The sequence below is a fragment of the Anarhichas minor genome, unplaced genomic scaffold (genome assembly GCF_050575085.1).
Source record: "Anarhichas minor isolate MPS153535 unplaced genomic scaffold, ASM5057508v1 ptg000010l, whole genome shotgun sequence".
Taxonomy (NCBI): Eukaryota; Metazoa; Chordata; class Actinopteri; order Perciformes; family Anarhichadidae; genus Anarhichas; species Anarhichas minor.
In genome coordinates this window covers 4,503,164-4,526,431 of record NW_027466456.1, presented here as the reverse complement: position 1 = coordinate 4,526,431, position 23,268 = coordinate 4,503,164, and the positions used below count along the sequence as shown (strand labels likewise).

Genomic DNA, 23,268 nt, shown 5'->3' with positions numbered 1-23,268 from the left:
GGTCGTGTGACTGTTGACAGCTTTTGGTGCGGCCCAGTCACGGTATCTTCACACAATCACAGATGACGAGCATAAATCATACCATCCATCTGACACACGGTATTCATGCACAGCCGTGCAGGTGTGCCACATGTGTGTTACATCTTGTTGCAAAACAAACAGGAGTGTCCTCAGTCGGCCACACATGCGACTGCTCAGAGCGCTGCATATTTAAGAAGTAGCGTATTGAAATTCAAAGATAACAGTTTAAAGGCCTACATTACGGTGCATTGAGCCGCTCAGCTAACACGGACCACATGTGCACAAACTCGGAGTGAGAAAATATGCACAGAAAAAATGTGGCCAGCTGTCTATTAGGTTTGTGACGTGACGGATTATCATCAATGCAAGCTTTGGGCCTCTTATTGCCTTGTGTTAATGTGTCTGTTTTTTCACATCAGGTCAAGAAATATCTGCATGTCCCACAGCCAAATACAAAGAAAGAAATGTTCTGTTACTCTCCAGGTTCAGACCAACTTAGATGAGCAACTCCTGTGCTTTGTGGGAGAGTTTAGTTAGCTTGTTGCTCTTATATTAACCTCTCCAAACTTGAGCTTATGTTGGGCTCAGTGTGTCTCGGGTATGTTTTAGAGGAGCTGAGCCCCTTCGGCTTCCTCCTAATTCAAACACTGGCTGGCACCCAGCATTAGCGGTGAGCTGGGAACTCGGTAAAGGAAGAGGAAGAGAGCGACAGAATGACACACCTTTTCAATGTAAAAGTTGTGGCGTAGTCAATCATGTAATCAGACAACGCTGGTGATGTTTATGACCCCAGTTTTGCTATTGTTTGACTGGAAAATGTGTCAACTCTGGCAGGCACCTGCTTTAATAAGGAAGCTAAAATCCAGGCCAGTGTACGTCAAGATCACTTTGATACATCGTAGACACTACCGAGCAACAAACGCGCATACAGCTGGAACAGTTAAACTCTTAATTGTGTCATTGTAAAGTCACTACATTCTAGGATAACACGATGCTAGGCTAGCCAAATGCTAAATGTTGTCCCAGCTAAGCTAATTCAGTTAAACTGTCCAGTAGTCAATGTTATGCTACTAAGAATCTTGTGTAATTCTGTGAGTATTTGTCATTGTATTTCTGTTGGTACATTGAGCAACAGTTCAGTTCAGTTCAGTTTGACGGCTTCCTGCATGAGGCGTGACTGTCGGCTGGTTCCTCTGTCGGTGTGTCTGAGGACAGAGTCTGGCAGCACCAGAGACTCATCTCTTTACTGGCTGTGACATAAGCAAGGAAATGAGTAAAGCATACTTGAGCGTCATCAAGCCGAATGTTGGAGGTAAAAGTTTATAATTCTGGCTCTGGGTGACTGCTGTTACAGCACAGTATTGGAGAGCGCTGTGTTTTAAGAATTACAAGCCTAAGCATTGAACTCAAATATTCAACTCTAAAATGAACATCCATAGGCAGTCCAAGAAAGCTTGCATATGGCAATAAATCCTGTGTGTTGGCACTGCACTATTACTCTAATGAGAGATGAGTCGTCTCATTTGAATGGTTTAACCTTTTTCAGTCCTGTGTTGTGGTGACGGATCAGCGATTATAAACTGGGAGTGTGAACTTTACATTCTTCAGGACATGCATCACAGTAGTGACACCTATCCTGTGGTTGGCAATGTGAAATGTAATTGGTGGTGCATTTATGTTTTGAAACCTGGAATTAAAATAGTGACGAGTTCATTTTATTCAGTACTTTTAACAATCGGCTGTCAAAATAAGACCTGATGGCCGATCCCTGATGGCCGATCCCTGCTGTCGTCGTTAGACCAGGTAAACACGATTACCATGCCATGCTGCCTGTCAAATTATGACTGGAATTATTGATTTGCTGAACATGGATTACAGGAAACCCATTTGTTTTTATGAGATGTGGAATAGGTCGTTTAGCTTTGAACTGAGTCTCCACGTTGAGGACATTCTCTGTATTGTTAAATTACAGTTGTTGGGGGAGGTTTAAGTCGAATGCAAGAGTTTTTTGTTCAGAGGAAGGTCAATTCTCAGTTAAGTACTTGTGTTGACAGGCTATATGCTTCACCATGGAGGTCCGTTTACACCAAGTCACTTTTGTTCTTGCGCTTGGCTGCAATCTACCCCCCCTGTCTCGACACCTATGGGAATGGTATGGGAAGTAATGGAGACTGGGAGGGGATTCTGTTGCCTGACGCTGGTCAGCCTGTGCCAGTGCTATGGTTATTTAAGGAATGCTGACTCCCCAGTTTCAGCAGATCACGGGACACCGCAAGAGATGACCATTGCCACTAAGGCCAAATATGACTCTAAATGTCACGGTGTTCGTATGTCCCGTGGCAGGGTTGATACAAGTGACCATGTCAACCTGGTGTCACTGCGCTCAGAACAGACTCGCTGACCTGCTCGGTCTCTTCCAATAGATCATTCAGTGCAGTGTTTGGTTCGGTTCACAAACATGCTTTGTGCCTGTGGCTTTTTGACCAGTGTTGATGCACTATGAAAACAGGTTACATGTTGACTGGAACCAGAGGAACAAGTTTATTCACATGTTGTATGCAGATAGCCTTCATCCCTTTTTTAAGAATGTTACATCACTAACAATAATAAGCAAATGCCAAGACTTGGATGTTTGAAAGGTGGCTGCATCAATTCAGAAAACTCGAATTAGGCCAAACCTTAACGGAATCTCTGCGAAGTCGATGCAGGCTGCTCTGTAGTTGTGAAGAGCGATTATGAAAGGAGATTCCTCCTTTTCATTTTCTAAAAATGCAATCTCTCCTTGTGTGCCTCTCTCTGTCATGTTTATTTTTGCTGGTGTTGTCAGACACTTCATTATACATGATAATCGCAACAAGAAAACTAAATTTCTCATGTCAAGACTATACGAGGCATCATAACATATGCCTATAAATAACAGATATACAGTTTATAACCATCTGGAGTTGCATCATTTAGTAGGAAAGTGTGATAGAAGCAAGGCAAGCTGCAAATAAGTCAAAAGTCCCGCAGCACTGAAATATTCAGGCAGCAGTACTAGTAATGAGCCAGAGATACCGTCGACTCACCGGGGGCCTAATTGCCCGTCTTCACCTGAAGCCAGTGCTCGCACCAGCAATGACATGAAGTCCTATGTGCTCGGCTTTTACGCAGCTCTTTGCCATTAAAATCGATGTACTTGAAGCACAGATGCATTATTGTGATTTTTATTTTACAATAACAAAAAAAATGTTTTCACGGTCATTAAAATGTGAAGCAGGCTTTTAGATGATTTCTTTTATTACACACAACTTTATTGATTTTTATACCAAAACATTTATTTCTTGTAGTCACTGGGAGAGGAACAGAAAACGTACAATGGCACCTTTCTGTTAACGCAACGTATTCTATCAAAACTGCAATCATGTTATTGGCTGTTTTTGTGAGATTTGTCTTGCTCCCTTCTTATTTACTAGAACAGTCTGTAATTGGGATGCACTGATACCAGACAAGCCACTTTTTGTATTTTATTTTAGATTTCTTTGAACTAATTATACATTTGTTTTTCTTTTTTTCCAATCTTTTCCTATTACTACTGTAACTATGCTCTGTTTTTATCTGGAAAACACAATGTTAAAATGTCAGCATCATGTTGTATATTTACTTTGTCAGGAACATCTAATGAAAATAAAACATGTTTTCAAAGTTATTGTTAGAACTGTAATGGTATTATTAAGTACTCCTATAGGTGCTAGGAACCGACAAGTACTCAAATGATGGTACTTCTACTTGGCCTGAAAAACAGCGGTATCGTTGCATCCCTAGTCTGTAACATAAGACGGGGCACTTCCTGAATGCTCATTTCATTTCACACTGCATGCATTAGCCTCGCGGCTAGCGGACGTTTTCCTTACTCGCAGCTCTTCTACTCTAAGTCACTGCATCTCTTGACAGAACAACACCATGGTTGACTTTCAGCCCAGCATTGCTGAAACAGAGCAGCAAATATTGCTACAAGCCCTGATTATGTTCCGTCACTGCATCGATGCAGTCGTCCACCACAATCTATGCAATAGGGTTCGTAGCATACGCTTAAATCCAGGTACCAAATGGTGACAAGAGGCACTTTTTTTCTGACTGTTTCAATCAGAACATTGCCTTCTCAGTAATTCTGTCTTAATATCGGATACCTTCATCTAGATTGTTGAGATATATATATATATATGCAATTTGTGTAACCTTTAGCCCCATAAGGTTACATTGAGCGACTATTATACAATATAATAATACACCGGTGAGTTTAAGTCAAGTTTAAGATTGTAAGAAGTTTATAACAATTTTCTGGATTTTTTTTTTAAGATTAGTGAAATTGCCGTTTCCTCCCTTTGCTGTCGGCTTTGTGATTTCTATCCTTTCAAGTCTACTTTGAATGTCTGCCAAGTCATCACTTTCACCTACATTGTGTTGGGACCCAAATTACTAGAAGAAGACAGCTTTTCTAAGAATTGTTTGTGAGATCTGAAAGGAGTTTTTTTTTTTTTTTTTTTTTTTTTTTTTAGGTTTGGGGGAAGTGATGCTCGGTTCATCTTTCTGCTAAATGTCTGTAAATGACTCACTGAAGCTAGTGCTAAAAGAGAAGTTCAGCAGTGAAAATATAATGCTATGCTCACTCTAAGTTGAGCTCTGCAGGGTGGATCCATCTGAAAATAATGGGTCTCATGTTGCAGTTTGGACAGAACAATGACGTATGCCTTGAAAAGGCATGATCCGATGTTGTGCAGCACAAATGTGAACAAGCTAAACTTAACCGAACTGGATTCTTATGCCAATTCCAAAGTTCATGTTGTGTGTGTGTGTATATAGAGAGTGTGTCAGACTCTATATGTACTGTTCATATCCCTGCGACAAAGAAATGGTGCTCCCCAATAAGACATTTGCGCACCAGATCAAAGGTAGCCCAGCATTGTTGAGATGGAACACTAAAAGCTTCAAAGACATGAAACGCCAGTTACAGTAAATACACCAATAAGTAGGTCCAATTATGCCTATGTGTTGCTTCAAACAGCTTCATCTGCTGCTCCTCTGGCAAATATATTTTAGAGGAGTAGATTATGAAGTTTTCCCCACACAGGACATACTCAGCAGTGGTGCCTGGACACTGTGTATTTAGAGCAGGAACACCTCGTACCCTTTCAGCCGACAGAGTGCGTGGCACAAAGTGCTCTCTTCACATCTGAAATCCTAGACAGGTGGAGCGTCTCATCAGCGTGACCGTGTTGCAACTTAACACCTGACAATTTGGGTGCCACAGCCATACCCATAGGGATTTAGACGTGGCTATTCCTGTGTGCATCTACTACAAAACAAAGAAATCCTTTTGGCAGTGCAACCTGAGAGACAGAGTACACTGTGTGTGTGTGTGTGATGATTTTAGTGTTCGCTTGGTCTATATAAGTCTGTAATACGACGAGGCTGGTCATTTTGCATGAATTACACCCTGGTTCTTGTAATAAACATACTCCTAGCTTGTATATTTTCCATTTTAAAAAGTGAATTCATGCCACGCTTGCACACGTATCCTTGTGGCCTTGCAATGTTTTGTTAATGAGCCAGTTGAGAGCCTCAGACTTGGTTTCTGTAGGGTTTCAGGGAGATTATAGTGTGGCTGGCAAATCTTATACCCAATAAAACTTTATGCACTTGATTAACATAAGCCAGGTTTGGTAGTAAAATACTAACATCTGTTGGGTTTACTAGCGCAATACAGTCTTTACTTGCTTACTTTCAACTGTCTGAAGAATATATTGGAACACTTTTGGCAAAACAATCTGAGCAACAGACTTCTTGTGGAAAAAATAGATTCTGCTGAGGAAATGTGAGGAAGTTACCAACTACTGTTTTCAAGATCAAAAGTCAACTTTTCTACATAAAGGAGTTGTCTGGTCTCAGACCCTGACTGCATTATTGGTGTAATGTTAGATATTATTGTTGGGCCATGAAGTGTACAAAGGAGCTTTTCATGTGAAACTGTAACTACTAATACGTTGCAGTTCAAAAGGTGAAAGCCTGGCAGACAAAGATTTTGTTGAGGTCCTTGTTGCTGTAATTTGCTGCAGTGAAATGTAGTAGGAAACCGACTTGAGCAACATTGTCATCAGTTCTGTTTCACCGCGGGCTGCTTTGGCTGCGAGTCCACGCTGATCTCCGTTCTGTTGCCGCTTGGCATCGTATGGGAACAGCCACGGCCTTGTCATCGGCGCATGGACGGTACTCTGTCCCTAAGGTTATAGCTCTGTGGAACATTCTGGGCTCGGGTCCCAGAGAATAGTGACATGTCAGCAGCCCATTCAAATGAACAGGCTGAGGGTAGCACTACGTTAGCAGTGCTGGGATGGGGGATGGGGGAGGGTGGGAGTGCTAAAACTGGTGCTGTGTTAAAACACTGCAGGGGGAGACCAGGGAGTGTGGCTCCATGAAAGGTCTGGTGCTCCTGGATAGGCTCAGTGTTCAGCGCTCAGGATACAGTGAAACTATATTATAATGTTGGTAAAGAAGGGTTATATGAGGTGAATATCTATTTCACAATACACTGTCTTCAGTCATTATCACGCGTAACATCCTTGTCAATAATGTCTATAACCACTCTAGCAGCTCTGTGAGTCTTGACTTGGGGCAGAGTAGTGCTTTTAGCAAAAAGCTGCCGTTAGCATGGCAAAATGCTATCCTGCAGGTATAAAGCCTGCCATGTTCACCTTAGTTTAGAGTGTTAACATGCTAACATTTGCGACAGTAATTAGCACTAAACACAAAGTACAGCTGAGGCCGATGGGAATGCCATTTTACAGTTTAGTCATACATTGTTAGACAAATACGTTTTGATGGTACAAGAGGTGATGTAAAAGGATCACCAAAGTTGATTGGCGTCATCCTCTGGGGACCATGAATGTCTGTGTAAAATGACATGGCAAGTGCCATCTAAATAGTCCGTTGATCTCGGCAAGGACACTATAGTAGTTGTAGTAATATTAATAGCCGTAAAATACCAAGTGAAACTTTTCGCTACTTGTAAGTGAAGGGGAGTGGATGGTGATTAGTGATTTAGTGTGGTCGGAGAGAGGGGAGTGTGTTTTTAAAAAGGCTTTAAACATGCTACAACTTTGGCCTAATCATTGCTCAGAATCCAGTATTTCCAGCTAAGCCGTGAGGCCCTAAATGTGATTAATCTTGCAACAGCCTTTGTGATGGTTTGGGATCTATTTGCAAAGCCTCTCCACATCTGACACAAACCTTTGTCACCAAAGCAGCGGTACTTAAAAGGTGTGAAAATACGTTGTGCGTTAAAGAGTACACACGGCTCATACTTTAATGTGGACCACATGGCTTCTGTTGGTTGAGTCTAAATGACACCAAACACAGATTTTAGACTTTTAAAAGTGTTTGTGTAAGTGACGCAGCACAGAGGACAGAAGTTCAACAGTCTTTGTATGCATGGTCCATATATCTAGGTCAGGATCAGGAATACAAAGCACGTTATGTATTTAACAGGAGTGACCTCCCTTGAACTTTTAGCTCTGTCACTTGATCACATTTGATCCACTAAAGCAACACCAAAGAAGAAAGTTTAAAGTCACTCCCTTACTTAAAAAAGCACCTAAAACACCATTTTACCTCTGTCATTACTGCTTAATTGTCTACTTCTATGGCGTATGTTTTTAAATAGTTCTCTCTATTTCATCCCTTTTGAAAAGTGTCTGAGTTTTTTTTTAATTTTTTTTAATTTTTTTAATTTTTTAAGCACTTATTAGATCAAATGTATTAAAGTAACTTCTTCTTTTTGATATTCATGAATTCTCCCCACGGTCCTCTCATACGTAACAATTTGTCTCTTTGTTTGGTAGCAGTTCTTAGACTGTTTTTTCTGAAAACAAGTGATCAGCGCTTTGAGTTTGACTTCCTAAGAACAGCTTCTGGTGTCACAAACACGGTTAAATATACAGGTTAGGTTGACTTTGCAAAGACAGATTGTTTTGGCTCTGTGTGAGCAACAGCTCACTGTCTCTGCTTTGTCTCTGTAGCTTCAACACATTAGCATGGCAACTTTAACTTCTGTTTAACAATACATTCTGCTGTATCTGTAGGATCTATTTTAGGGGAATGAAAGTGATTGTCTTTGATTTGAAATTGAGAGACAAAAACTGAATGTGGAGTTAAAAGAAATCAAATGATAAACCGGTAGCCTGAAAGCGTAGTCTGGAAACTCTGCTCAGCCCTTCCTCTTTTCCTGCATCTGTCGTCATAACTTGCAGGAGGTCATTATTCTGCCAATTGTAATTTATTATATTGAGATGTTTTTACAGCTTTCAGTCACACTGGATTGACTCGAAGTTTTTTTTTTTTTTTTTGTACATTGAAATGGTCCAATTTATAGGTAGAGCGATAGCAATATTAAAACGTGCGATTGTAATATCATAGCTTTGATTAGAAAATGCTATTAAAATTTTAGTTTCTCTGTGGCTAAAATCTCCTTTCATGTAAATCTTTCCCAGTCAACTTGTGTTAAAACTGGTTTCGTGTCTCGTATCGTTGGCTCATAACCTTTTATGAATTAATATTGCAGCATTTGGTGCATGCTTAATGTAATGCTCCCAGCAGTTATTTGTAGCCCTGTTGTCCTTTTTTAAAATCTTATTAAATGTTCATACTTAAACACGTGCTATGTCAGCAGGTCATTATGGGAACCTATAATGTCTTTTCTGGATATTTGCCTGAATTACCTTTTTTGTTTTTTTTACGGTGAAAATGATTTAACAAAGCTGTTATTTGTCTTTTATAGGTCCCGTCATCACGACCGTTGATCAGATTTAATGGAAACCAAGGGGTAAGAACATATTTCTCTCTCTTTCAATCCAATACATAACATTTGGTCATAAAGATAATGAAAAGAGTGATATTTGTCATGATATATCAACACTGTTAGCTGCTAACTAATATATCTGAGTCCAGGTGTCCAGAGCCAAACATTTCAACAGAAATTCAAACTTTCAACAGAGCATTTTGTGGCTCAAACACCAACTGACACGCACGCTTTCTCAAACAAGACATGCGATTACGCCAACGCTGTTGTCAGCTGCAAGTTAGCCCCGACACGACACTTCAGTGCTATGTCTGGTTGTGTCGGCCTTAGAGAGTAACAAGAAAGATGCTGGCAAAGCTGCGCTGAAATGTAATGATTTACTTTTTGCCATACGTGTCATGAGCAACGTGGCTTGACCTTAATACGCTTCTGTTCTGACACTGAGACCTGATCAGGCGAGTGTTCCCCAGCCTCCTTGTGACTGACCACAAGATTTGGTTTATTTTACTTTGGCTCCTAAGTGCCAATTGTTAACATGTCTTGCATGGCAGGAAAAATACTCCTAAACCTCTTAAAATGTCACGTTCCCTGCCTTGTTGTTCATGACTTGTTCTGTGAGTATTTCTTCATTTGTGGTGTCCCGGATCTATTGAGAGGAAAAGGAAGGATGGTGTTTGTGTATTCTTTGTAGAATTTTTTGGGTTTTTTTTGTCAGTAATTTCTGTCCATAGTAGGAACTTTTGGCAGATGATGAAACTTGACCTCCATATGTTAGTCTCTCTGAAACCTCGCTGTAGGGTTTCAAAAGTCAGGGAATAGTCGAGGTGGAAACTTCCCCATTGGAATTAATGTATTTGTACAACTGTATTAACCAAGACATTTTCAGATCATTTTTCCATATCAGACATACATAGACTTAATCAATTTGTGGCGAGTGGTGGTGATATAGCTAGCAAGTTAACTAACCGGGAAAGACGACAGTGTGGACTGTGTGCATTCTTAGTGTTTGAAGTGAACAACTAATGTTTTGTGGTGTTTGTAGCTGCTAATATTCACCCCCGCAGCAAAGCTAAAGCTACCTCTGCCTGCCTTGCCTCTTTGCTGCTACAGGGGCAAGTCGGTAAATATACACAAAGTCGGGAACAGAACAAGTAGCGATGAAACGGATTGTGCATCAGTTTTATGTCCTAGAATGCAAGGAACTGTGCCTCCTTTCTGCAACTGGTACCTGGTTGTTTATGATAATGACAAAGCTCACACTAGGGTGCCGGTACCTCTCTATATGAGCAACTGTCCCCATGAAGACAATAAACATCCTCAAGCTCACAAGCATTCTCAGCACAAGCAATGGCTTCCTGCAGGGTTTGCATGTGTGAGCCTGCCTCGTCTGACATGCAGAGAGACGGTCTGTGAGCACTTCTGCGCTGGCAAGTTTAGTTCAGTTTGACATACAAAGGGCTGTTTCATTCAGCCCAGTGATTTTGCTATGTGTCCAAAGGTTTAATAGGCTATCCGGCTTCATCCAAAACATTGTCCTGATAGGCGTGCTGCGGGCTTTACTGTCAACATGCTCACAATGCCTCTTAATAGCAGGATGTCTAGCATCTCTGTCCTATTAAATGTCATAATATCTCTTAATCCTCCCTTCCTACAGGTTCACTTTCATCCCTACTGCCTGCTCTGCACAGGTCATCAGCACCATATTGACAAAAGCAGGTTGAATGTGTGTCCTTGTGGTAGACCTGTGATTAATTATTAACCAACCCCTGCCTACTACGCTAGTCAGCATCTAAACTTCTGCAAATGTATCCATTTGCTGAGGCGGATCAGTGTGTTGTTTACCCCAAAGTGCTTCCGCGTCAAGCTAGAGTTGCCACATCGCCCAGATCTCAGCGATGACATTGGGGAAAAAATGTTATCACTGAAAAATAACATGATGGCCAAAACTGCGAAAAGAAAGAAGTTTTCTTGTGAGACTAGGCTGAACATTAAGGAAATATCGTCTTTTTTTTAAAATAATGATGCAGCAAGAACATGGAGCAGGGCCCATAATATTGGCTCCCCCTCATTCATCACTGAATACAGTGTGCAAGCTCCCAGTTGGGAATGCAGGAGACGCTAACTAGAACAGTAGCTTGTTAACATTGTGACCTACAGGTACATAAGCAATTTACTCTCATGTCTAAGGCACAACCAAGCAACAAAAAAAAAAACTGCTCACATTATAGCACATCTGACAACATCTCATTCTGTCAACGGTGCAGTGCAATACTCACACAGCTTGTTGTTAAACTGTATTTCTAAAGCTTGGGGGGAGTTCACCGATGCTTTCCAAACTCATCGATAGACCTCAGGCAGCAGCAGCTTCAACATTCATTGTTTTGTGTGCATATTGTTTCCTTGAAGAATCTCACCGTAGGCGATTATATCGTCGATGGTGTAGCTGAGGTCTACATTTAGCATAGAAAGTCATTTAAGCATCCTCTAGGAGTCCTGATAGATTTGATACCGCCGTCCCGCCATCAATATTTCTGTTTAAAATTGGGAACGGCACAGTGCAGAACACTGCAATCCTGCATAGAGCTAGACTCTTTCCATTATTGATGCCTTATCACCAAGTAAAATCATTGTTTCTTCTCTTTAGCAGGCATTGAAATGTGTAAACATGCAGTACAGGCAGCATATGCGTCATGTTTGTCAACTGCACACATCAGATAGTAGACCCGATGTGTGTGTTTTAGGCTGAAAAAGTAAAGTAAGGCACGCATTATACCGATGCAGCAGGTTCGCTGTGGAGGAGAATCTGTTACTGTTGAGATCAGAATGCGCGTCAGAAGTGTGAAAATGGCCAAATTACAGAGCAGATGGCCCGGCTGTCACGATGTGCTCCGTTATTCATTCACTCATATTCATTCATCTGCTGCAGCTCTCTCTGAGCTCTGACAAAGTGTGCACATAACAAGTTTCTTTCATCTTTCAGAAAAGAATGAATTTGAAGACTAAAAACAGACATAAGATGAGAGGTGTGTGAGAGACAGGTTTGGGTTCAGATGTGGCCAAAGAGACGTGTGTGTGTGTATACGTGGGCTGCATAAAACACGTGTGATGATACAGAAAAGCCTCGACATGGTCGGTGAGGCTTTGATTCACTCCGGCGGTGTTTTCTCCTGCACTTTTCATTCTGGCAGTTGGATTGACTTCAAGCTTTCTGTCATTACGTGCGGTTTGCGTATATCTGAGTGTGCCGGCCGTTGTTGGATGCGTGTGGCAAAAATATCTATCATAGACTGTGTGATGTATTCAGCACCATTAACTCTTGTCGACCCTCATCCACTGCTGTTTGGCCATTTAGCATCTCGGGGAGAGAGAGAGAGGGGGAGCTCTCTGAATGGCTTTTCAGTGCAGCAGTGTTGCCCATTTAGTTTGGTTTTCATCTCGCTTTTCATCTCCTTCTTTTCGTCTTCACAAGCCAAAGACCACAGACTTAATTCATTCATATTCTTGGTTAAGGCTTAAAAGGAGTATTGAGTAAAATGAGTGCTGAGTGAAAGTAAATTATATCGTTGTCATGATGTAAAATTGTGTTTTTGGTGAGAAACTTAATAAACCTGTTTAACTTCTTAACACTATCTCTAAGCAGCTTATAATACATAATTAAATTAAAGCAAATATTTGATTTTATAAAATACTATCATTCATTCTCTAATTTTAATTGTGTGTTTTTATGCAAATAACCACTTTAATAACACGTTAAATGATTGGAGGTTCAGGGACGTTGATGAAAAAAGTTAAGCTGGAGCCTTAAAACACAGAATGTGAAATGGCACTAAATGGGTTTAGTTCTTAAAGTTAATATTATTTTATACAATTAACAAGTTGCTTTTTCTGAAAAAAACAACAACCAGTTAGTAGTTCATCAGTCTTGTTTTCTCTTTTGTATGTTTACTGTTGCTCCTTAATGAAGCAAAATAATTTAAATGATTAATCGACTAATTGGTAAAATGCTCGATTACTAAAATAATTGTTATCTGCAGCCCTGTTCAGACCATATGATGATATTGTGTAAACAGATCAACAGTGGTGTAAAAATAGTACGCTAGTTGGTTTTTCTCTCCAAAAGTACATTTGGGATTGGCTACTGCTGACTAGTTTGGTCATTCAGACGCAGATCACAAATGCGTGTCAGGAGTCAGCTGGTCGTTGCAGTGCGTTCTGCTTTTTAACGGAAAACAAACGGGCGACGTGAGGTGACAAGTGCAAAGCACTTGAACAGTCAGCCTTTGTCATCATCTTTGACGTCGTCTTTGTGTGTCGGGCCTCTGTCTCCGTCTGATTCGTTTTTTCCTGTCTCTCCGCTGCTCTTGGATGAGACGAAGTGCGTGGGGGTCGGCCCTCTCCATCTACCCCAACCGTAAAAGAGGCTTTGTTTGCTCGATGCCATACAGAATGAGAAAAGGAGGCTAGCCGCAGGCTGAACAAGGAGGGGGTGGTTGGAACACCTGTTTAAAATCCACTTCCACCATTTAGAAAGGCTATATAAAGGGGATTATTACTCGTGGAGGTGGTTTGTTTCGTTGTCAGTCCCTGCCGTTCATCCAGTGTTGGAAGTAATCTCTCGATGCTCTTTAAAGTGTGCTCTGCTGCTTTCTTTTTTCTCCGTTGCTCTGTTCTGTCTAGGTTTTGTGGCAACAGCAGGCTAAAGCTCTCTAAGCTTTGTTTAATTTGCAAGTTAAACTGATTCTAACGTCGGGGTTTTTAGCTTTTCCTAAGAGGAGAAAGCAGTTAGGTTTATGAAAGCATGTTAGCAGGAAGTAACCGTACCCACAGCCCTGTTATCCCCGTTGTTTCAATTCAAACCCCTCGACACAAAAACATGGACATCAAATGTCAAGCAAAATTGAGCACGTACATGTCATGCATCACATCAGAACATAGCTTATACAGACACACATGGCTTGGTCTCAAAGTGCACAGTGAGACTGTTGTGTGGTATACATGCACAATCAAGACGCGTGAGAGAAAAGCTCGTCACTAACGACAAACAAGGGAGTGTCAGCTTTCACCCGATGACCCGTTTTCTTTAGAAACTGTACTAAGTCCATGTATGCACGTCGTGGTTACAACACTCAAGCGTGAGCCATTTGGTGTGGAGGATCCTCTTCTCACTCCTTCATCCTCTACAATATGAGTCAGCTGAGTCACTCCCCTGTACTTTGCCTTCCTATCAGTTCCTCCGCCTATTAATCATCTCTGGATCTACACACTCAACCGATCTCCTCTGTGCTTCTGCAAGAACATGCTATGTTGTGGCTTCTGCAGCAGCATATACCATCGTTTCACAAGTTCACAGCCCGTGGTAGGTCTACCGTGGATGGTTACAACATTATGGCCAATACTCTAAATCCTTTATTCAGTATATAAATGGGATTTTCATCCAGAAACTCAGTGTTGAGCTCTATTTCAAGAGGCTTAATGGTCCTGGAGTAAGTAAGTTAAAGTAAATCTTCATTGTGTGTGTGTGTGACAGGAGTTGCTTCTCTGTTTGCTGTAATTCACATTTTTAAAGCAGAGATAAAAGTGAATATGTGGGTAAATGTGTCATCAGAACTATTTCCTCTTGCGAGCATGTTAGCACGGGCTGGTTGAATTCCATAGATTCAGACGTCATAACTTGGCGAAGGATGTGGTTTATTTACAAGAACATGCAGAACTTCTAATGGTTGTGGTTGCCTGAGGCAGGTCAGCTCCTCACAGGGGTTCAGACCATCCTTTGTGATTTGGGTTTACGTCTCTGCTCTGAGTGGCGCAGTGTTTTCGGGTCGGTCATCCGTCCGTGTGTGATATCTGAGGAATGCCTTAAGGAAGTTCCTCAAATTTGGCACAAACATCCACTTCAGAGTGAACTGATTAGATTTTGGTGGTTAAAGGTTACTGTGACTGCACAGAACACAATGTCACACATATATCTAACAGGATAAAATGATGTGGTGGCAACATTTTGGACAGACATTGGTGTAAACTGCAACTTGACTGGTTGGCAGAAGCATACATATTCTACATTATTCTTCTTCTGCTGCCAAAATAGTCTCCACCTCCATCTTCTGCCGCGGCAAATGTGTACTGACCAGCATTCTGTAGCGTCCAGTCAACAACCTTGTAGTGAAGTATCGTCTTTATCCTGTGTTAACTGTCATAATGATGATAATAAAAAGTCAATTAATACTATAACGGTTGTATTTTCAAATTGTATCTCTTATTGATTAATCTGTATGAGGTGAACTGCAGCAGTGTGTGTGTGTCATGTTCTACTGCAGTGGAGCACTATGTACCACTGAGAGCACAGGTTTTCCAGCAGGGCAAATAAAGGACATTGTATGTATTTATAGCAGGCCACCTGCAGCCTTTACACGTGTTGGGACCTCTGGTAAACAGGGCTGCCTACAGTCTGAACGCATGTCAGTCCCAGCTGCACTGAAGAAGAAGCCAGTGAGTCACAAGGCTGAGCCTCTGATCTGGGTTAGGTCAGTGGCGATGAGGTGCTCCAGAGGACCTGTACCGCCAATCCAAAACTATCTCCTGTCACCGTGGCTCAGTGCGGTGCACCGTCCGGGGCTCTGACACCGCTTATAATTCGTGTTCATGAAAACGGAGCTGAGCAGGGATTCATCCTGCCCGGCCCTCCTGGGAAGAAAAAAAAAAAAAACGGCATCTGCATCCCAGCTGTCTGATTAGAGGTTTCCAGAGATTACTTAACGGTGGTTAACTCCAGTTCTTCTGTCGTCTGCTAAACGCAACACCTGTAGTGTGGGAGGAACTGGGGCTGGAATAGGATGTGGCAAACTGCGGTGAAGGCCAGAGACTGCAGAAAGACACAGTTCATAGTTCCTCTGTTACTGTAACTTACCTGCGGTTCCTCCTATCACACGTTGGGAACATCATTAGGAACACTCTGCAGTGCGCAGGCTGTCCTAGCAGAAGTAAGCTGGAGGAATATAAGGCACCAGATTTTTAGCTGCATTTCGTGAGGTTTTCGGCTTCTTTGAAGCCAGCAAGAAAATGCCTGAGGCTTACTCGCAGCTTTGCCGAGTCAGAGCCAGGTTTTCAAGCAATAGAGAACTGGCATTTGTTTATAGTACTGAATACATCAAAAAGAAAAATGAGTTTAGGTCTACAAATAGGGTGTGGAGTGCAGTTGGTCACCCTCCCTTGGTATCTTACTGATGTTGATAATATACAGCTCCAAAAGAGATCGGAGAAAACGCATGCATGTATGGCAGCGCGGTCAATAATGGAACTATTATTGAACTATAGTTTTAGTTTGTTCAAATGTGATTTATTAAGAGTAGGTTGGAACTTTGAAGTGTTGTTCTGACACCAAATAATTAAGAACCGGTGTCTTTTGTCTTCAACAGAAAATTTCAATACCACGGTCGGAAAATTCCAGTGAACTGCAATCGTTTACTTTCTACCTGTCGAATGTGGGCAGAGATAACCCCCAGGGCAGCTTCGACTGCATCCAGCAGTACATCACCAGGTGAAGGCAAACACTTGACTCTTCTCTCACTTTCATCAAATGTGCAACAGATTCACCGTCTGTAATGTCAACATTTGTACACCGTGGCGATGGATTTGAATACTTCATTTTGGCTCTGTGTAAATAATCTGTGTAAAATCTTTGCAGTTGCAAAATGAGTGTTTCCAGGCAGGCAATCTGTTTGTTTGACATGGTTAACCTGAGGGGACTCACCGACCTCTGTTGAACACACTTATTAAACAATATGGTTTTGCAAATTCTGCACAGTTGCAAAATTTTAAAAAAGCAGTGTAAATTAAAGCGAGTGTGTTCTTTAATCTTTGTAGACAAGTGTTGTCTCTTTGTGTTTATAGCAGCTGCAATGACACACAACCTGCTGATGATGTGGGTCCATCCCCTTCTAAGCATCCAACCCATTAAACTTGTTCTGCAGACTTTCTCTGGCCAAACATAGTGTGTCGATTTTGTTGCCTGAGTCACGCAAATGGGACCAGATGTCTGCGTTGAAGAGGAAGGAAGTCGAAAAACATAATAGGGATCAACAAGAAGCCTCTGCCTCTCTGACCGTCCAAGTTTCTGACCCCATTATTCAGAAAATATTTCTGAACAAGCGGGTCAGGTGGAGGTCGTCCACGTCTCTGACTGGATCCGAATCAACCTCGAGTTCCAGTCTGAAGCCCAAATGACAGAGCTCCGCTTCCACCGACTGCGCCAGCACCGTCTCGTTTTCTGCCAAATCCTCATCAAAGTGGAGGAGAATCAAAGAGAGACGGAAAGAATGGGCTTTGATGCGGCAGTGAGTCGTACTGTGGGATCCCACAGTTGGATGGAAATTGAAAAAAATTATAGTTGTGCTCTCGGGGAGTTTCATGGATCTCATCTGAGCAGGAATGCACAGTGAAGGGATGGCTTATTGCAAATAGTGAGAGATTTAAGGTTAATACTGAGAACTTGTAGTGGTGGATGTATGGTCAGTGTTTTAAAGTAGCATGCCCTAAAATATAACGTGACATCTGTTTATTTCTTGACTATCTCATATAACTGTCCAAATATTCATGGAGCACCTTTTAAAATAAGTAGCGATTCCCCTCTAATCTTTTCCATTGTCTTTCTCTGGATGCTCAATCCCGGACTTCCTCTCTCAACATCTCCCTTTTTTGTTTTGGCAGTGAAGGGAGCATTCAGCTGGATTGTTTGGGTGGGATCCAGGACAAGATTACAGTGTGTGCCACAGACGACTCCTACCAGAAGGCCAGGGAAAATATGGCCCAGGTCGAGGAGGAGACTCGCAGTCGGAGTGCCATCGTCATCAAGCCCGGGGGGAGATACGTAGGTGAGGAGACATGATGGCACAGATGCATGCAGACCACCAAACATGCTCCCGTCAGCCAGACATGAGACCAATATTTGATAATAACTCAGCTTTTGGTTGATGGAAAAGAGGAAATTCCGTTTAAACAGCACAAAGGTGTTGTGACTTGACAGGCACGTAGTGGCTGGAAGAATTTCTGTGCATTGCAAACGGCCAAATGGCCCGTGTGTTTGTGTAGCCTTCCTCGGCTGGTGAATGGGTTCACATTGCACCAGACAGGTTGTTTGGGTCTGGGGCTGAATGGCAAAGGGCCAGCACACTGCCAGCATGCCTCATCTGTAACTGGGACTATATTGAATTTGATGGTGGTTGCTTCCTCAATGTTCGCACAGCCAATGTGCCACACGCACGCTGATCTTCCTTCTCGCTAACCCTTATGAATGTAATTCAAACGCGCCGGGGCCAAAACAACCCCGGGCGTAACATGTCAACTGTCTGACTTCTTGTTTTGGTCTCCGACCTGCACTATAAAGCACATCGTGCTACAGCTACTGTAGAAAGAAAAAAAAACACAGCAGTGCAGCCTCATTGCCTGCAAAGAAAGAAATCCAGTGTAAGCCTCTTCACTGCTCAGCAGTGGGTCAAAGAATGTCTAGTCCATGTGTCCCGTGGAGCCAAACAGTGTTTTGTTCTCAGTAGGAGGCAACACAAAATTCAGGCTGAATCACCTTTAAAAGAAGGTCTCAGTGGGAGAAGGTGGTGTTGGCTGATGTTTGTAATGCGAGGTGAGTTCTGGTGGACGTGGCGGCGGTAGAGATCAGTGCATGATACATCTTTTATGAGTCATCTGCAAGATCCCTCAGCCGTTATCAGTCACTGAGATGAAAGATGTTGACTATTTCTCGCTGAGATAATAGTTATTTTCTGTTGTTAAGAAAACAAGCGAGCATTGGCTGCCAGCCAAAAAGTCATAAGAGTCCTTTTCTACCAGCATTTGTTGCTTCAGTGCTAGATTTTAGTACGAAATTCTACCTGTGGTTGAAATTCTCAGCAATGGTAAAGTGTTTTCTTTTTTTGTGTTAAAATACAACTTGACCAATCCTTATTCAACTGTTCTAATGCGAAACCCCCCCCCCCCCCCCCCCCCCCCCCCCCGTCTGTAACTCCACCTCAGGTAAGAAGGTTCAGATCCGGAAACTGGCACCTGGCCTCTCGGACGTCGCCCCGTTACGGAGGACGTCTCGGCCCGTCATCATCTCTAGCAGTACGCTGAAGAAGGGCACGCCTCAGCACCGGCCGCTCCGAGAGCGCCTCACACACCTGCTGGCCCTCAAGCCTTACAAGAAGGCTGAGCTCATCCTGAGGTTGCAGAAAGATGGTCTCTTGCCACTAGACAAGGACTCCCTGGATAGCTACCTGCAACAGGTCACACACACACACACACACACACACACGTTTTGCCTTTGTTGCCTCTCAACAGCTGCAGAGGCGAGGAGACTTACCCATGCTTCTTTCTCATTCCCTAGGTGGCGAACCTGAACGGGAAGGACAACACCTTCACATTGAAGGACGTTTTGTATAAGGAGATCCAGAAGGACTGGCCAGGCTACACAGAAGGAGACCAGCAGCTTCTCAAGAGAATCATGTTTAAGTATGTCAAAGATGTGGCTCACTCTCACCTTAAAGCCACATGTCGCACTATTCTGACCATGATTCTCCTCAGCCATAAATCACTCGTGCTTATATCAGTCTACTCTCCTCTGAAGGGTCAGTTTTAGTGTTTTTTTTTTTACTGGTTACAAATAGCTGATACTCTTGCATTTCTATAATAACATATTTTGTGTGCGTGTGTAACTTTGCTAAATCTGACATACCGCCGTTGTATTTGCTTTAACTGGGTAGACGAGTAACATTCCTGGGTGTTGAGTACGAGTGTGTGACACTGCAGAGCACCTTGTGTTGTTGTTTGTGTGGCGAGGAGGAGGCCACAGGGTGGTGACTCTGGTATTTAAGAATTTTAGAGAAACGCCCTTCTGTAGAGGAATGACATGTATGCGTTCCCTTTTAAATATCTTGTTACATAACCAATTAAGATAAGGGGTTTTTGAGACATGATAAGGATTTATAAAGCTGTCATGAATTTCATTCTGTGCACTTCTGGATGTGTAAAACCCACCTTTTTTTTTTTTTAAATATTTGTTGGACTGGCACATCGTCTGTGTCCCCAGGAACTTTCCTGTGTGCTCCACAGAGTTTCCTCTTTTGTTGACAGCATGAGCTGCTGGCCTTCTTCCCAGTGGAAAAACTTGTTTTCTCGGGATCTGGGACACTAAGGAAAAGCCAGATCCCAGCCAGCTATGAATAGACCAGGAAGCAATGCTCCGACACTCAATTTGTGTTTATGTAATGGACTCAAGAATAGCTGCTATCCTCCGTAATTAGCTTACCTGTGGTACAACGCTAAAGGCAGCTAGACACTGGAGAATCGTCACACTTTAGTGCAACTACTTAACCTGAGATGTCCAGCTTTTGTTAAGACTGCTACTAACACAGCTGCATGTTTTGTGTTGTATTGGGATTTTAAAAGGGGCCTTTGGTGTTTTATTCTCCTCATTTACATATATAGAGACTCAAACGCTTCATAGTTCATTAGTATATTAACACAAACTACAGCCTTTCTGGCACAGTGCCATTAAAGGTTCTACAAAGTACTCATTACAGTATTGCTTTATTGCATTAGTGTTGGATTTTCTGAGTGCAAGGCATGCATATCCACACATACTTGCAGCCTATTTGTGCATCTCTCTTTAATCGACACTTTGAGCTCTTTTTTTTTTTTTTCTGTGAGTTTTATCAGCTGACTAACAACCTAATACCCCCCCCCCCCCCCCCCCCCCCGCTGCTCCTCCAGACTTTTGAGCTAATACAGTAATTCACGCAGGAGAAGCACAGCAACGCGATTGGTATGCACGTGATGCAACAGTGTTCCAGCACATGCTGATCCGTGTGTGAGGTGGCACCCGTCCAAGGTTCAGCCATATCGCTCGGCCTGCCTCTCTGACTGTCCCCACCGCAGACACAAACACACCAACAACCCCACACACACACACACACATTGAACCAGGGTGGGGCGTCGACAAAACTCTGCGTACCCAACTGCCCCCTTCTGATAATGTTGTCAGCTGTGACAGCAGCATCTCCACATCTCAGATTATAATGTCGTGTTTGGAGCAGTGGATTTTTTGTTCCCGTCGGTAAACATGCTGCGTGCTGAAATACATCTTTAATAATTCATTCTTAACTGCGTTTAATGTTTTAAAACAAGCCTGGATCAGTTGGTTAAACACTATTCATCATCGCTGGATAGCTGCTGTTTGGCACAGCTGTTTTGTTTTCGACACTTGCTGTGTGATAGATTCATCTTGAGTTTGGGGGGAATCCATTGGATCAGGGATGTTCTGCACCGTGTAGTCAACTTTTTGGTGTTTGTATTGTCTGATAAACCGACAACATGCGCACACAAAGTGAGCCGCGCTACCATATTCTGTCTCTCTCGCCATGTCGCCTTCTCACTCGCCTTGAACTCGCTGCCAGAACTGTTCAAGCATTAAATAAACATGCAGCGAGCTAACACGTGACCTGTTCTGTGGAAAAGAGAAGACGGCACAATTGGATTATTAAAACTGGTATAAAACTTGTGAACAGATTTTATAATGATTTAAGTTATTCCCTGTCATGAAGTGTGTGGTTATGGTGAAGTGCTGCTTTGTCAAGTAGGCCCTCATTTCCTCTGTTGTCATAGCTACCCACTTCACAAAGCCACTCTTGTGACTTGTTCTTTAATGCCCTCATACTTTGTCACTGGAGAAATGGCAGCTACGTAGCTTTTACTTTTTTGCTCTTCAGGGCACAAATCTGGCTTTAACCTTTGATGTTCCAGAAAGCAGCACTTGAGGGAGATGCTGCGTCACCTCAACAGGTAGTTGAATAGATCCCGGTGACGCTGGTATGCAGGTTACAGTAGAGAATCTGTAGAAATAATATCAAGATTGTGTTCTTATCCGCACGTGTTCCCTCTCTTAGGAAGCAGAACCAGACCCCGAACAGCTCCGCCCCTCCGCTGGAGAGCCCGCCCAAAGAGCTGGCCGGCAGCTCGCCATCTCAGGTGAGCTTCCTGTTCCCTCCTCTAACTTTCCCACTCACTTCCATATCACTTAGCTGCCCCTCACATTGGTACAGTAACTGTTCTGGAATTGGGGACAAAGATGTCCACCGGTTTACCTACAGCCTTGTTAACTGGGTTGTCCCTGCAGTCTGGAGGTTTCTGGTATTTCCCAGAAAAGGGGTTTTCTAAATCCTCTCTCGGCCTTTTCAGTGAATTCCCTTTTGCAGTAAATGTTTTCAGAAGTTTTTACAGTTGACCTGTATTACTTACTAATGGTTGTTATGAGCTTTTAACAAACATACATTGTTTGCATGAGCACTGAAGCCTTGTTATTAAACTAAATGGGCCCCCTTGGTACACTTTAGTTTATTAAAACTCTTTTTCTCTCTCCTCATTGCATGATAAAAATTAATATTTCTTGTCCGGCTGCTCTTTTTTTTTTTTTTTTTTAAGGTGAGACCAGACTCTGGAGTCTAACCATTGTTTACACTTCCATTAGGTAGACGGGGGAGGAGCTGCTCAGTTTACATTAATAGCTCCTTCCTCTCAGGTTGTTCTCACCTCAGACACCTACTGTATGGCTGCTCCTGTCCGCTCCCTCCCTCAGTAAACACCGTACACAAACAAACGGTTCTCCGGGCTCTCTTTTTAGATTCATCGGTGTACAAAGAGAGCACCACAGCAGGTAAAGGCTGTGTGTAAACCTCAGAAAAGGTGATGGATAAATCAGGGAGAGCTTCAGGGCAAACAGAGTGAGACCGTGTCCACACACACAGACGGATAAATGACAAAATAACTTCCATCCCTGCTAGCATTTCAAAAAACGTTTCCCGTTCACACTGGTTTACAGAAACAAAAGTAAGTGGCTAATAGCAAATAATAGAACAGCTATAACAGTCAGCATATTACATCACTGTAATGCAGCCTTTAAAACTAGGAAAAGACGACACTTATGCCATATTACAATATTTAGAGATCCATAATGTAAGACGATATCTTGTCTCATATCACAATGTCGATATAGTAACAATATATGGCCCGGCCTTAATTACAGACATTATCCACTGGACTGTGGATCTCAGCCCCACTTTGTTCTGTCTCGTCATGCTCTCCACCGTCCCATACATTTGGCCTCCTGAAAATACTGATGCACAGCACAGGACGACATCCATGCAAACATACATCAGCATTAGTAAAAGCCTTGTCTACTCTACAACATTACAGTGTTGTTTTTTTCCTACTCTGCAGTGTCTTCTACTAGTTTTTGGGTGTCGTAAGAAGAAGACCAACAGTGTGGAAGTAGTCTAAAAAGCTTTGCAGGCCCAAAAGGAGCTCCTCGCTGGTTTTCGTCATTGTTACAGAACCCAAAAGTAGTCCTGTTGGCACAGCCGCCACACAGTGAT

The 23,268-nt window shown here is 42.6% G+C and overlaps 1 protein-coding gene across 2 annotated transcripts in view; it reads left to right on the top strand.

Annotated features, from left to right (window-relative positions):
* The window catches only part of ell (elongation factor RNA polymerase II), a 30,688-nt gene that overhangs the window by 2,354 nt on the left and 5,066 nt on the right, over positions 1-23,268 (top strand). The window contains exons 2-7 of one of the 2 annotated variants that reach the window (XM_076087696.1): positions 8,834-8,878; positions 16,267-16,388; positions 17,558-17,721; positions 18,875-19,125; positions 19,227-19,351; positions 21,784-21,865. In XM_076087696.1, coding sequence (XP_075943811.1) covers positions 8,834-8,878; positions 16,267-16,388; positions 17,558-17,721; positions 18,875-19,125; positions 19,227-19,351; positions 21,784-21,865 — 789 coding nt within the window. Of the gene's footprint in view, positions 1-8,833; positions 8,879-16,266; positions 16,389-17,043; positions 17,185-17,557; positions 17,722-18,874; positions 19,126-19,226; positions 19,352-21,783; positions 21,866-23,268 lie in introns of those variants that run through there. The other variant, XM_076087697.1, reaches the window with a different exon arrangement.